Source organism: Chinchilla lanigera, unplaced genomic scaffold, assembly GCF_000276665.1.
Source record: "Chinchilla lanigera isolate Chin_1 unplaced genomic scaffold, ChiLan1.0 scaffold00049, whole genome shotgun sequence".
In the NCBI taxonomy this organism is placed as follows: domain Eukaryota; kingdom Metazoa; phylum Chordata; class Mammalia; order Rodentia; family Chinchillidae; genus Chinchilla; species Chinchilla lanigera.
In genome coordinates this window covers 12,041,777-12,056,916 of record NW_004955450.1, presented here as the reverse complement: position 1 = coordinate 12,056,916, position 15,140 = coordinate 12,041,777, and the positions used below count along the sequence as shown (strand labels likewise).

The window sequence follows — 15,140 nt, the reverse complement described above, 5'->3', positions numbered from 1 at the left end:
CTATGCTTTCGTGGTATTGATGGTTTTTTTGGTACCAGAAATTGAACTCAGGACCTTGCACTTGCCAGGCAGGCGCTGTGCCACTGAGCTGTATCTCTGGCCCTTGAGGTTGGTTTTGATCAAAAGACTTTTACTAACTAGACTCAGAGCACTGTAAGTTTACAGCCATGTCTGTTTTAGAATCTCTGATCACTTTCCTTAGAGATAAGTGGGTTGGAGAAGAGGGCGGAATGGGGAGGCGGACATGCAGGAGCGAAGGGCTTTGGTTTCTCCTCTCTGCCTCTGGTAATTTACAGTTGCCTTTGTTGTTACTGATTTATATTAACTGGGTCAGAAAAATTACTAAATTTTACATTTCATACTAATATAACCTGAAATCCTTCCAAACAAAGAGACCTGGGACCTTCCCTAGAAAATAATAAAGTTATTCATAAAATTACAGCTAAAGTTTATTTCAGCCCTATTTGCTATCTGATATAGGGCGCAAATAACAATCTCTTTTTTTTCCTCTTTTGAGAACTTATTAAAGGGTTGGGGGTGTAGCTCATGGTAGACCATTTGCGAGCATGCATGAGGCCCTGGCTGGGCTCAATCCCAGCACTGAAAAAAAGAAAAAACAATTTACTCGGAAAGGAAACAAAGATATCTTTTGTTTTTAGTTAATTGCACTGTATAGTGTCATGATTTAGTTCTATTTATAAGTTTTTTCTTTTTAGCTTTCAATTTTAAATGAATGGAAAATATGATATGTAGTCAATACTTGGGAAGATCCAAGGGACCCGTCTCACTGCATTGTGGTGCAGCATGATTGGAATGTTGTAATTTTTTCCAGTGATAATTCCAATGACTTGGCTGTGTTATTTTCCCATAGCAGTGGTGTATAAAATCAGGGATGGAAATCACAGAGGTCTTCTGGACTTCCATCCTGCAAGAAAGGTTAGTTCACAAATAAGTCCCCGTGAACAGATTTAATGAACTCAGAACATTTGTTCAGTGAGAATTTCTAAAATCCACATTGAAAACTTTATGTTCATTGCCACTTCCACATTGAGTAATACTTCAGACACACTTCCTTTTGAAAGTGCAAGATTTGCAAAAGAGACTTGTCATGCATTCAGCTGGGGGCTCTCAAATGGTGAGCTGAATGCTGCATGATTTCTCCTGTCTCCTTAATCCAATTTTAAATGTTTAGGGCTTCCTAGGTGTTTCTCTGTATAGTATATGACTTGTTATAGGTGTTATTACGCTGTATTTGCTATTTCTGTCTTTCTTGACATATAGTAGTTACCATCTGGTGTATAATGACTTATTTTGCTCTTTATTTCCCAAAGGCATTTTAAGGGTTAAGTTAGATCATTATATTTTAATCTTGTAGATTAACGCCCTTTGAAACTTTGAAACATAGACATTTAAAACTTACTTAAGGGTCAGGGATATAGTTCAGTGGCATAAGCGCCTGCCTGGCAAGCTCAAGGTCCTGGGTTCGATTCCCGGCACCCCCCCCACAAAAAAAAAAACTAACTGTACCATGTTTGTATGTCATGCATGTTTATGGTCCAAAGAAAAATTAGTAATTCCTTCTTAATTTCTAGGATTAGGTTATGAGTTTGTTACTTTGTGTTGGTATGGGTTAGCTCTTACAGACGGGTACAATTATTATATGAGGAATGTCAAGAAATTTACTTAATTCAGTAACACGTAAAAAGTGTGAAAACAGTATATAGCTGTACAGTTGTTTCAGCAGGGATTGGTAATGTGTATCATTATTGATTTGTCTTAAATGGAGTTTCACTTACCACTTCCTATTCATAGATGTCTTAGAAGAACAGAAGAAATATGAAAAGTTCTAATGCATCTTCTTAGTATTGCGGGTATCTTTTTAAAGGGCGAGTTGTACAGTATTTGAGGACCACTTGTTAGTCCAGCTAAAAATAGCCTTCCTTTTCTTTTGCTGGATTTAACTAAATTAATGTCAACAATTGGCTGCCAGTGGTTATTTCACTGTTGTTAAAATATTACCTATTTTTTTGTTCATGTTTTATTTATTTATTTTTATTTTATCGAGAGTAGTAAATGAGAAACAAACAAAGAAATAGAACAGTAGCAGCATACTGGTATCACAAACATAAACAAATCAGAGCAAGAACAGTTCACAGTGATACAGAGTCTCAAGACAAAATAATACGAATCAACAGTGGTTGTTACATTACATGTCGCTATCCTCAACTATATTGCTGAGCTTACTAGATGTAAGAGTGAAAGATTGCTCAAACCATTATGGGAAATAAGAAAATAATTCTTTGATAAAACAGTAGAGATAATACAGAGTTTCACTAAAAGTAAAATAAAATAAAATATTACCTAAAGTTATGTTTAGTGTGTTTTTCCTTCTAAACTGTAGACCTAATTTTCAAACTAGAAAACATTTCATAAATTTTAATATAAATAAACAAAAAAATAAATAGTTCTAAACGTATGCAGCAAAATTGGTATTTGGTGGGATAACTTTTAAAACTCACGGCATGTATATTTATGAAAGAAGATTGCCTTTAAACTCTTCTTTTGATCTATATAACCTTTTTAGGTATATTAAACCTAGGATCTTCCCACTGAGCTGCATCCCCAGCTGTTTTTTAAATTTTCATTTTGAAACAAAATCTCATTAAGTCACTGAGTTGCCCAGGCTGGACTTGGACTTGAGGTCCTTCCTTACCCCATACAATATGCTTAATTTTATTCTACTTCTACACATTTTCTCCAGCTTTACTTTTTTTCTTTTTCTGGAAAGAGGGATAATTTTTTAAAGCTTTAGTCTCTGATTCATTTATTCCTATTTTGTTAATCCAGTTTTCTTCTAATTAGGGATTTCAACTAATTATCCCAAAATCAGCCACTCTAAAATTTCATTATTCTCCATGTTTAGAAGCACACACACAAAAGCAGAAGCAGAATGCTGTCAAAGTCTCGGAGCTGGTGAGGCCCATCTGTGCTGTGTCTTCTTCATTAGCGATCAGAATCTTGAGTAAGGAAGTGAGTGAAGCATTTCTTTAAAGTAGATTTCAATATTTGGGAAACTTTTTTTTCCTCTTTCTGGAGTATCTCTGAAATGTAAATAGACAAGCCACATAACGCATATTCAGATAGCTTGGGATCACAGATGTTTCCAAATAGACTTTTGAGACAGTTTCCTTTTTAATTATAAAAGCACAGTGTTGAATTTCTGCTGCTTAAAGTAGGTCAAAGAAGATAAAGAACCCGTATAAAAAATGTAAAAAATGTGCTGCGTTGTGAGTATACTTAGCTTTGAAATGTTACATTGTTGTCCTTCACTGGCAGTCTAAATGACCTGGAAATATGACTCTTTTTATGGTTCTCACAACTGCAGCCAAATTGAACTTTTAAAAGAACTTCAGTGGGAACCAAGTGAAGAAAACCTCAGTTGGAGATGCCCCGATTTCCTGGGCCAGGCGGCAGACTTCCTCAGTAACTCCAGTGAGTCCCCAAGATCGAAGGGAGAGCTCTGCTGTCCAGAGCTGCAGCACCCAAGGCAAAACGGGACAAGTCACAGCTCCTGCAGGAGGTCAGCAGAGCTGGCTGGGAGCAAGTTCCCAAGGCCAGCAGAAGTACTCTTTCCCACAGTCTGGCACTGGTACCCTTTCACCCTCCCGCAAGCCCCGGGGCAACCTCCCTCTTCTCTCGGTGAAGAAGAACAGTTATGTTATTCACATCTGTTGACTGAAATCTGATGTTGGTGTGGAGAGCTTCATCAATCTGTTCCTTCTCAGTGATCAAGTGCATCTAATTTGTGGGTGGGAAGGTGGCCTCGTAATGCTCCTCAGTTCCTTTTCCCTGTGAGCCTGTTAACTGTGGCCCGAGTCGGGTTCAGACCTGCCTCCAGATGTACCCCTGGTTTCTGAGGATTTCCTCATAGGCAGTGCTCTTGGGTAAGCGCTCACCCTGTCTCCATCACTGGTGTCTCGCTGCCCGCTGTCTGTCTGCTCTTGTGCCCTTTGTGCCCGTGGACCACGCAGAGACCTCAAGTGCCGCTTTGCCTTCAGCGGTGCAGGACAGAGCTCCCCTTCCGGGCCCCCAAGGGCAGGGGCTGCCACCTCCTTCCTTAGCCCTTTGAATGGAAAAATCAGAGCTTCTTTGTCCTAGCAAGCCCGTCAGTGCCACTCCCAACACTGAGTGACCAGCGCAGCGCACTGCCCCCTTTATGTTGGGTGAGATGGGTAGTGCCTGCTTCTCCTTGGCTAAATCTTCTACAGTGTTTTCCGTCGCTAAATTTTGGTTTGATTTTTCTACTGCCATTAATGAACGTGTGCCTCCATATCCCAGTCTTCCTGATGACTAATAGTTACTTTCAAAAAACTTTGAAGTGTAGTAATATAAAACATTCCCACTCCCAAGTACCCACCACTTGATCGCACAGGTCATAAATTATAGATAGAGTCAAAGTCCCCTGTGAAACCCTCTTATTCCATTTCTCTTCAGAGGAAATAGTTGGCTTTAATTTGTTGGTAATCATTCTCATGCATGTTTTATGTTTTAATTACACATGGGTGTATTTACGAATGTTACAGGCTTTGGCATTTTTTAGTTTTCAGAAATGGTTTGGGTTTGTGTATTCCTGCAACTTCCTCTTTTCACTTAACATTAAGTATATTGTTTTGAAAGTCAGCTTTGTTGGTGTATGTGGCTTTTAGTTACTGCCCCAAGTACTCATTTCCTTGTACACCAAGGTGCCGCCCTACTGGTGGATGTTTCAGTTGCTGCTGGTGTTTTCCCGCTACCTCTAAAGAGCAGGCTTCCCAGCATGGACATCCTTGTTCGTGTCTCTTTGGAAAGGCATGATCTTTAAATGCCAAAACTTGATCTTAACCCATTTTCATGTTGGTCTTTGTGAGTCTGGGCAGATCGGTGCGTCTCCTTGGGTCTCAGTTTTCTTCACTACAAAGGCAAGACTGTGCTAAATGATCTCTGAAGTAAGTCCCAGGTCTATAATTCTCTTTCATCGTTGCTTTTCTGCTTCTTTATGATTAATACTGTGTATCAGTTGTGAGCAACCATTTAGCATAAGAATCAATTCAGAAAAAAAAACCCTATTAGAATGAATGTGTTTGTGTATTTAAATCCAAATGAAAATGGCTTTGAGACCTTTAGAAATGTTTTCTTACAATTTAGATTTCTTATTTCATTGAGTAGATAAATATTAATGAGGAAACTGGAGTTGCTTTAGAACCATCGGAAAAAAGATGTTAATGTAGAGCAACACGGAAGCAGCTTTGGCGTTGGCTCCTGATTTAGACGTTGGGTAGTGCTGCCTGCCGGGATGGCGGCACACAGCCTGCTGGGTTGCAGATTGCTTGTGAGTCAGGGTGACTCAAGGCTGCCATTCTGAGCCTGGATTACTGTGCTGTGTGCTGCCAGCAAATGATGCTCTTTGAAAGGCGAGTGAAATGGGAAGGACTTCTTGACCCTAAGTGTGATACCCCTGAGGAGCTATGTTTCTGAGATTATGTAGTACTTAAAAAAAAAGCCACTCCTGCAACTGCCTGGACGAGTGGCTCTTTCTGCATCAGTGTGACGGGCCTCCTTTACAGCCCCAACTCATCTGAGGCTGGGAGATGAGCTGTGGGCCTGAGGTAGCAGCACGCGGCTTCTGGGGTTGCTTATCGGCCTTTTTTTCTTCTTATTTTCTGGTTCTTGGTTGAACAGTAAGTGCAGTTACTGCCAGAGAAGTACTACAGCCTACCAGTGAGGGTAATACTGCTCGAAACAAGTACAAGTGACCGCTGTCAGGGTTTGTCCATTTCATAGACGGGGGGATTATAGAGCGCCCTCCCGGTCCTCATCGTGGCCCAGGAAGTTTACATTCGTAATCCCATGAAAAGTTACTGGAATCCTAGTGGGTTAACTCCAATCTACCACTTCCAGTGCAACCCATGGCCAGAATAAAGACACTGAGGCATATTTGTAGTTATGGGGAGCCAAGGGGTCCTAAGTCCAGCCACGATGATGGCCTTGACCTGAGGCTGAACCCGGATTTTCATTCATTCATGAAGAAAGGAGTAGCTTGAGGATGAGTGACTGTGAGAATGGCAGGAAGTAGGTGAGTGCCCTGAGCTGGGCTGGGTAGGAGCCCTGAAATCACCTCTGCAAATGCAGAGAGAAGGCTACACAGAAAGAGTAATCTGCATAACACAACTGAGATAGAATCTAATGTTTTGGGGTCAGTGCTTCAGCTCTGATGTGTAATCTTTCAAACAAGGCTTGTTCCAGCCAACAGCGTGGAGCATTGGCTCCCACATCCCACCTCACCTGCCAGCTTCAAAGACCACCATCAGCACCTCGGCTGGACTGATATGCATTGCTTAAAACCAACTGAAGGGATAAGGAACATCCTAGTCAGCTCTGTATGTATCAGTACACGGAAATAGGGTCGGGCTCAGCCAAAATGGAGACAGTTGCTCCTCTTTCAAGGAGAGCTGCCCAGATGGTCCTCCATATTGGATGTAAAATTTTGTCAAAGAGAGAGATTTGAGGACTGCTGTAAAGGATATTAGGATTGGTGCCAGCAGCCTTTCCACCCTCACACTGTTTTTTTTATGAGCCCTGGGGGTTGGGGGACCCGGCTCAGGGACAGGCCTTGATTAATCTGAATTGAGAGGTGGTAACTCCCCAGGGTAGCGACTGGTTCCGGAATTTGGTCTTAGCCCACCAGAACACATTACCATGCTTATAATCTGGAAATAAGACACAAAGGAAAAGTCCTTGGAGGCTTTGGGGAAACACACTCTCACTTTTAAGAGAGGAAGATGATCTGTTTTCTTCTTGATATTGCTGTTGTGGTCAGGAACTGCTCTCTGTCAGAAGATAAAATTGATACTCCCAGGAGGCGGAGCTGAGGGAGGCGCAGACACGCGAGCCAGAGCTGCTGGGTTGAGCCCTGGGCTTGTGACACGAGTCAGCAAAGTACCGTAAGCTGGTTTGATTTGGGCTTCTGCTCTTTGCAGCCGAAAGCATCCTAGTTGCTGTGATTTTATGGTTCATTATTCTTTTAACCCCTGATTAGCCTCAGAGCGTTACCTTTTCTTTGAATTTAACAGTGAATATTAATCTATTCCATAGTTTTGCTGATAGCATCATTGCAAACATCTTCATTTTCTTATTGGAAGATTTCTCGGTATCTTAACTATGGTTGCTTTAAAACTTCTGAGGTGGTTTTAGCATCTTCACGCTTAGTACTGTTGCGCTTTTACTTAAATATGTGACAGTGCTTAACATTTAATTTCACGTCTACTGTATACATATTTCTGTGGACAATTGACTGGCAGAGAAGATGGGGCTTCGCTTGATTTGAGAGCAGTTACAGAGCAGTATGTTAGCAAAACCCAGTGACACGGGAAGGATCACGTCATTGTGCGAAAGCCAGGCGTTGAGGCAGGGGTGGACGTGGCTGAGCGGGGAGCCCGGGAGAAAAGGGCAGGACAGCGGAGTGGCGTCCTCTGAGAAGGCTGCAGGGCGACAGGGGCAGGGGAAAGGAAGTGTAGGGGAAACCGAAGGCCTGTGCTGAAGGAGCGGGGGCAGTGTCTGGAGCCCACGCCCGAGGGAAAGGCTGCCAGGCTGCTGGAGGCCTTCATCGCTGTCCTCCCCACAAGGGGTGTTGGAAGTCCCTCTGGCAGAGGTGCACAGGCAGTTGGATGCGGAGAGGCTGGCACCGCTTCCTGGGAAACCATTCCCAGTAACCACGCGTGAAACGGCAGGAGCTGTAGCGTAACAGGATCTGAATGTCTCCTTTCTTAGTTTTATATGGAATTTCAGAGCTCCCAAAGCTGCTCACACCCATTTTCTAACTAATTTGATCCTCCCGCCTTCTTTATGGATGAAGATACAGAGGGGTAGAGCAGTTACAGGACCTAATCGAAAGCTGGTAAACCTGCAACCTAGGTCTTTCGACCTCCCAATTCAGTGCTTTCCAGTAATCTTAATCTTTTCCATTTTTAGTGAAATTCCTCTTTTTTCTAAAAATATTACCTGTTTTAGGCCCCTGCTTGCTCATTTCTGTGTTTGCTAATTTTACAGTGTTCTACAGCACTTGTCTACCAACTGGCTCTTGAGTGCAGCATAAACAAAACTAAATGCTGCGACCAACAACTCCTATAAACATTGAAAACCTCTGAATAATGAAAAGATGGTTAAATGTCACCATCTTCTAAAACTTCCTCAAATAAGAGAAAGATAATATTTCTAACAAATGTAAAACAGAGAAGACTAGATCAGTGCAAAGCTCTGAAGTGTTTCAAATGAGTGGAGAGTGAGACTCGAAGGGAACCTCAAAACAGCTTTGTTGAACGCAGATGCTAAAGTTGCCCTTGTTTCTCTCCAGCAAAGGCAACCTGGCAAGAACTGGAGTTACTGCCTTCCAAGCCAGAGCCAGGAAAATGTGCATTTAAACAGGTGTTTTGGTACATATCGCCTTTTGTTTGAAATTGAATAATGATTAATGATGTAATGTTGGACACTTGTTCTTTGAGTTAGCTGTTCTCTGTGTATTCAGTAGACACTTGGAAGTCATGAATTTTTTCTCTTTTGTTGTGGTTTTGTTAAGAGAAAAATTTTAGGCAAATTTAATGAAGTTTAGTTGAACAAAAAACCAGTTCATGAATTGGGAAGCCCCCAGAATGAGTATAGGTTTAGTGAGACTCAGACTGCACCTAGCTGGATAACATTTAACACAAAGAGGGAAGTGTCAGGCAGGAAAGGGGAAGTGATGTACAAAAAATGAAATAAGGTACAAAGGCAGCACAATTGGTTAAAACTTGGCATTTTCCTTATTTGAACCTGGTTTGACTAAAGTTCAGCTGCTATGATTGCGTGAGACCCAGTCATTTTTATAAAGGCAAATTCCTGTTAGGTTCTCTAGTTTAGTACTGAGTTAGGTTGCAATTCCTTGTGCAAGAACTGGGGTGCATGGCTGAGAAGGTTTTCTCAGACCAAATTGTGTTTGCTTTAACGTGGTAAAAAATATATCATGAAATTTGCCATCTTAACCAGTTATTAACCTTCAGTGGTGTTAAGTACATTTACGTTGTTGTACAACTGATCTCCAGAACTTGCAGTTTTGAAACTTTGGACCCATTAAACAACTATTCCCTTTTCCCCTTCTCCCACCCCCTGGTAACTACCACTCTATTTTCTATTTCTGTGGATTTGGAAAGTCATGATTTGTTTAAAAAGTTAATTTCAAGAAACATTTGAGTGCATGCCAGATATTAAGTCTTATGTGATCTTGGACCTGGCCCAAAAAGAGATGAAGCCTAGAGGAGGGTCTCTACGGGCCTTTGTTCCGCTGGATTTGTAGGGATGTGCAAAGATAAGTCACCGTGAAGACCAGTGTCTAGTGAGTCTTAAGTGAGTGATGGCGACAGTAGATTCTGTGAGATGCTAGCAATACTATTGACGCTGTGGTGCTAAGTTTTCTTCCACCACTTGGCCCTGTCACCCTGAGGAAGGTACCGCAGAGAGATGCAGGTGCCGTATATCCTGGGGATATCGGGCACCAGACTGTGTGTGTTAACAATCCCTGATTATTTCTGAAAGAATGATGAAGAGGCTGTTTTGCTACATTAGCTTGGGTGTGATTTTTGTCTATTTTGAGATTCACAAGAGTTACTAAAAAAGCTTCCTTCGGGAAGAGTAGAGTGCCAGAGAAGAAGGGAAAATCCAATTGGCTTAATCCTTTGTGTTATCAGTAAAAGTGGAGCTGGGAAGCAGCCTTTTTCGGGCGCTTTCAGTCTCTGTCTGAAGGAACAGAGCTGCTGAAGGCTCCTTCCACCCCAAATAACTACAGCTAATGACTCTTTAGAGGATGCATAGTTCACAAGTTTTCTCAAAATATCTTGAAAACTACTTTAAGGAATTCTGTGTGGAAGCAAAAGAATAGACAAAGCTAAAACTTGTTCAGCCATATGATGAGGGTGTAGCAAACTGCAATCCAGTTGCATTTACCAGCTAACCTCCTCAGAAAGCTTCTTCCCGGGGTCTGTAGAACGTGCTGATAGTTGTGGTTCCCTGGAAGGTGTAGAAATCCACAAGGTAGTTTGGGCTGCCACAGAGGGGAGAAGGAGGTGAGGGAGAGGTGGAACTTCTGAGGTGTCAGAGTCCTGGATAACGTTCACATGCCACCTGGCACGCCCTGGTGAGCATTTCTTAACTTTGCTTTCAGGTTAAAATTACCTGGGGAGCTTTTAACCCTTGACCAGCTAAGTCAGAATCTCAGAATTTGGGGGAGGAAGCAGGCCTAGTCATGAAGTGTTTGTTTTGCTTTGTTTTGTATTTTAAGCTTTCCAGGTAATTCTGAAGTGCAGCCAAAAACCATTATAGCTATTTCAGTTCTAGGTAGTAATCAGCAGAAACATTTATTTAAATGTACATAAAACACTCCCTAACTTTGTATAAAATAAAATGCAGGTTTTCTCTCCCCAGCCTTCAAATAAGTAGGTTTCTCTCTCTTTTTTTTTTTCTGCCTTAGTTGCAAGTTTCCAAAGAAACAAATGAACAAATACGGAGAAAGACATTTGAAATCAGTCCCATGGTTTTCTTTAGGGAAGGGTGGAGAGAGAGGGTAGGAAGTATTGTTTATATGTATTTCAGGAAGTAGAAAATATGGCATGTGCTCAATCTATCTAAATTATGTAACTTTGCGGGATGTGGTCCATTTGTGTCAAAATAATGAGGCAGAGAATACGCTGCATTTAACATGTGTGGGAATTCTTTGCAGAGCAATTAGCATTCCTTTCTCCAGCCTGTATTCAGAGGAAACATACCATTCACACCCTCTCTCTGTTCACATTTTCCAGTGCGTTGGAGAGCTTTTTTTCAATAGAAATCTTTGTCCCCTTCCTAATAAGACTTGGATTAGATTTGAAGAAACTTAGCATATCCTTTTTTGTTTTTCTGGCAGGAATTGATTTTAAAATCAGAACGATAGAACTAGATGGAAAGAAAATTAAGCTTCAGATATGGTAAGTAAAAAAAAAAAACATACACAGTTTCTACTTTAATCAGGAATTAAAAATGGGAGTTAAAATGTGAATTATGACAAGTCAGAGGCTTTTCTTTATCAGAACCAAGGGGAAATGGGTAAGTACGAAGCCCCTTCAGAGTATCACCAGCAAGAGTGGAAGTGAGAAATGGTGCCACTTACTCTTGGAGCTGCAGGAGGTCTGGGAACTTGTTCTTCCCAAGTTCTAATTTTATACAGGAGGAAACTACATTGTAAAACATGTAAATTACTTCTTGGTGGCAGTTCTTGTAGCTGTAATCAGATAAGACAAAATGGTCAAGTGGTACAGACCTCTAGCATAAAGTGGAGATCTGGGTTACAGCCACAGTGCTCTAAATTGAGGACTTTGGGCCAGTTGTTTCTCTTCTATGTTAGTCGCCTCTCCCTCACTGTAATTAAATACCTAAGATAGGTAACTTGTAAAGAGAAGAGGCTTAGTTTGGCTCACAGCTTTGGAGGTTTCGGTTGCGGGTCTGGTGGACTCGTTGGCTTGTGCCTCTGAAGGGAGTGCCAGATGGCAGTGGTTGGGTGCACCTGGTAGAGCAAATGCCTCACTTTATGGGCTCAAGAGCAAGAGAGAGACAGGACAGGGCCAGTGTCCCACAGTTCCCTTAAAGGGCTTGCTCCAGGTGCTGTGAGGCCCGCTCACCAGGTGAAAAGGTTTTACCACCTGCCAATATTGCTTCCCTAGGGGCCAAGCTTTTAACAGATGGATCCGTATGTAAACTATAGCACTTCTCAGGGTCTGCTTTCCTCACTTGTGAATTGGTTGGATTGGTGACACTGGAGTTCGCCTCTCGCTCGGATATTTTATAATTTATTTGCATGTTTCTTCTCTTTAAATAGAAAAGTTAGGACTGTTTGACTACTTAAGGAAAAAATAAGTCATACTTTCTCCTAATTAAGCTCCTCTGTATTAAAAAAATAAAGTCAGACCCCATGGTACATATCTGCAGTCCCAGTACTCAGGAAGGTGAGACAGGAGGATGTGGAATTTGGGGGCAGACTGGGGTACACAGTGAGATGCTGTCTCAAAAAAACAAAACAAAATGTTCTTGTCTTATACAACACAATACTTCTGATGCCAGATGTGTGGGTTTCTTTCCCTCATATACCAAGCCATTCTCCAAATGGGTGTTCTGTAATTGAACCCAATTCTGACTTCCCTCTTAGAAATAGCATAGGTCCCCAGGTCGAGCACTCCGTTGCTCAGTCTCCTTTCTAGTGCTGATGTCAGTTGCAAGCAGGAAGTGGTTACCTGTACTTCCGACTTTTAATCAAGGATCCCACAACCCTGTCCTGGGGTCGGACCACAGAACTCAGAGACACAGTTCCTCAATCATTCATTATAGGTCAGGGGGACAGCCAGATGGAAGAGATGTGCGAGGCAAGCTCTGTGGGGAGGGTTGTGGAGTGCCCGTGCCGTCTCTGGATGTGGCATCTCCAGTGTTCCGGAGCCCAGAAGCTCCCTGAACCCTGTCCTCTGGGTTTCCTGGCGACTTCACTACAGAGCCATGATCGACTACATCACTGGCCACTGGTAGTCAGCTCAGCTCTTTAGTCCTGCTCCCGTCGCTTAGGATTGGTTGGTGGCACTAAAGGTTCCCAGCCCCCTAATCGCAGGGTTCTTCTCTGGGCAGCCAGCCCCCATCCCGAGGCTATCCAGGAGCCCCAGCACCAGCCATCCCATTAGCCTGAAAAGACATCACTGCATCACTTCCGGAGATTCCAGCAGATGTGGGAGCTGTATACCAGGAAGCAGAGCCAGAACCCAAATACATATTTCTTCTTGCATCACACTATCACAGTTCTTGTAGCAAAAGTACCATAGACTTGACATCTTAAACAATTGATGTGTGATCAAAAAATACAGTTAGTGTTTAAATTAAAAACTTATTACATAAAAGAAACATTGCCATTCATCCCCTCCGATCCCCCCTCGTTTCAAGCACACTTATCCCAGCATTCTTGCCACTTTCTAAGGCATTTCCGGAAATCCTCTTTCTTGGGCGTCTTTTCATGGCTGCTGCAACATCTTGAATTGATTCAGAACATTTATGGCAATTTATGTCAAGTGAAAGCCTTACAGTGTGTCTTCACCTCACTTGCTCACCAGACCTGGCATTGTGCAACTTCTGGCTCTTTCCCCAAATTAACATAACGCACAAGGTAAACCTTTGGAATCAACGTGACAGCTAAGACAGCACAACTAAAAGCACTCACAAAAGGGGACTTCCAGTCTGCTTCAGAAGGTGGTAGGAGCAAGGAGGAGTACTTCCAGGGGGTTAGTGGCAATATGTCTTTTACTATAATAGGTTTTTTGAAAAAATTAAGCATTCATTGTATATTTTGATCACACCTCATATTTCTCACGTTCTAGAGTCCGAGACATCCCAGATCAAGGTGGCAGCTGATCCACAGTCTAACAGAGAGGGTGTCCTTCGTGGCTTACGAACAGCTTCACATGGTCCAGATAGAGGCCCTCTCTCCGATGTCCCTGCTTTTAAGAACACCAGTTCTTAAAAAAACCATGATCAAAGGTCCCCTCTCCAAATACATTCCCATTGAAGATTGGGCTTCCAGATGGAATTTTGGAGGAACACATACATTAGATCTGTGTCTCCCATCTCTCATGTTGGAGTGTACAAGGCAACGATTTACTTACTTCGTACAACTCTGGCTGGCAAATGGCTGAAGAATTTGTCAAACTACAAGGAGTAAATGTGGTACTTTCAGATTGCCAAGCCAAGTACTTTTTACTTGGACCCAGAAGCTCCTTTTAGTTTTTTTTTAGACCTCCTAGAAATAAGTTTAATTTCTTTCAGTGTGATGCCTAGGATGGAGCCATAGAGAGCTGGAGCCTTGAGGAAGATTTTAGATAATGTTTGCTGATCTAAGATGTAATGACAGTGGTGGACAAAACTTAGAAATTTAGAACACTGCAAAGTAAGAAACGGGCAGGGCTACATATAAAGTACAGACTTCATATTCCTTATGAAATGCTTAGGACCAGAAGTCTTTTGGAGCTCAGATTTTTTTGAGATTTGGGGATATTTACATATACATAATGAAATATCTTCGGGGTGGGACCGAAGTCTAAACACAAAATTAATTTTTTCATATACTTTATACACTGTGAGGTCATTTCACACAGTATTTTAGATATAAAACAAAGCTTTATGGTATGGAGTTTTCCACTTGTGGTATCATGTTGGTACACAAAAAGTGCCAAGATTTTGGAGCATTTCAGATTTTTTTTGTTTTGTTTTGTTTTGTTTTGTTTTGTTTCCGGTACCGGGGATTGAACTCACAACCTTGCGCTTGCTGGGCAGGCGCTGTGCCGCTGAGCTAAATCCCCAGCCCCTGCATTTCAGATTTCTGATCCTCAACCTACAGTATATGTCAGCTTTTCCTATAGGATTTTGTTTGTTTGTTTGTTTTCCGGTACTGGGAATCGAACTCACGACCTCACCCTTGCCAGGCAGGCGCTGTGCCGCTGAGCTAAATCTCTATCCCTTCCTGTAGGATCTTTTTCTTCTTTGAATCTCAAAACTGGGATAGAATTAGAATGTTTATTAAAGTCCTCTGCCCTTCTTTTGTTGTTGAGTTCATCAAAAGGCAGATGTCTGGGTTACTGGTAGTGCTGGGACAGTCACTGAAATCTCCTGGGATGTAGTGTCAGCCTCATGTATTAACCTGATCTGGCGGTTCCCTGTGTACTTCACTGGAAGCATCACACAGGCTGCCCTTGTCATCTAGTGGTATTTAGTGTGAAGCCTAATATTTTAAAGCTGTAAAACAATTTTTATGAGAGGGAAGCAAGGAGAATTTCTGATGCTTTGCTGCATAGTCCTGACCATAGCAATAAGGAGTGCCTCTGGGAGCCTGTGGGTGGTCACCTAGTAGAACTTCATCCAGCGTAGCTGCAGTGGAGTATGGTTTGTCCCCCGAGGGTCCGTGTGTTGGAAGCGTGGTCCTCTGTGTGGCAGTGGGAGATGGAATGGAATCTGAAAGAGGTTCATCCAAGTGGGGGGACCTTAGGTCACTGGGGGTGCCACCCTCTGAAGGGAAT

The 15,140-nt window shown here is 42.3% G+C and overlaps 1 protein-coding gene across 1 annotated transcript in view; it reads left to right on the top strand.

The window, feature by feature from the left end:
- Window positions 1-15,140, top strand: part of Rab8b (RAB8B, member RAS oncogene family) — a 68,549-nt gene that overhangs the window by 38,416 nt on the left and 14,993 nt on the right. Inside the window, exon 2 of the mRNA XM_005393793.2 lies at window positions 10,967-11,027. Within this exon, the coding sequence (XP_005393850.1) occupies window positions 10,967-11,027 (61 nt within the window). The remainder of the gene's footprint in view (window positions 1-10,966; window positions 11,028-15,140) is intronic.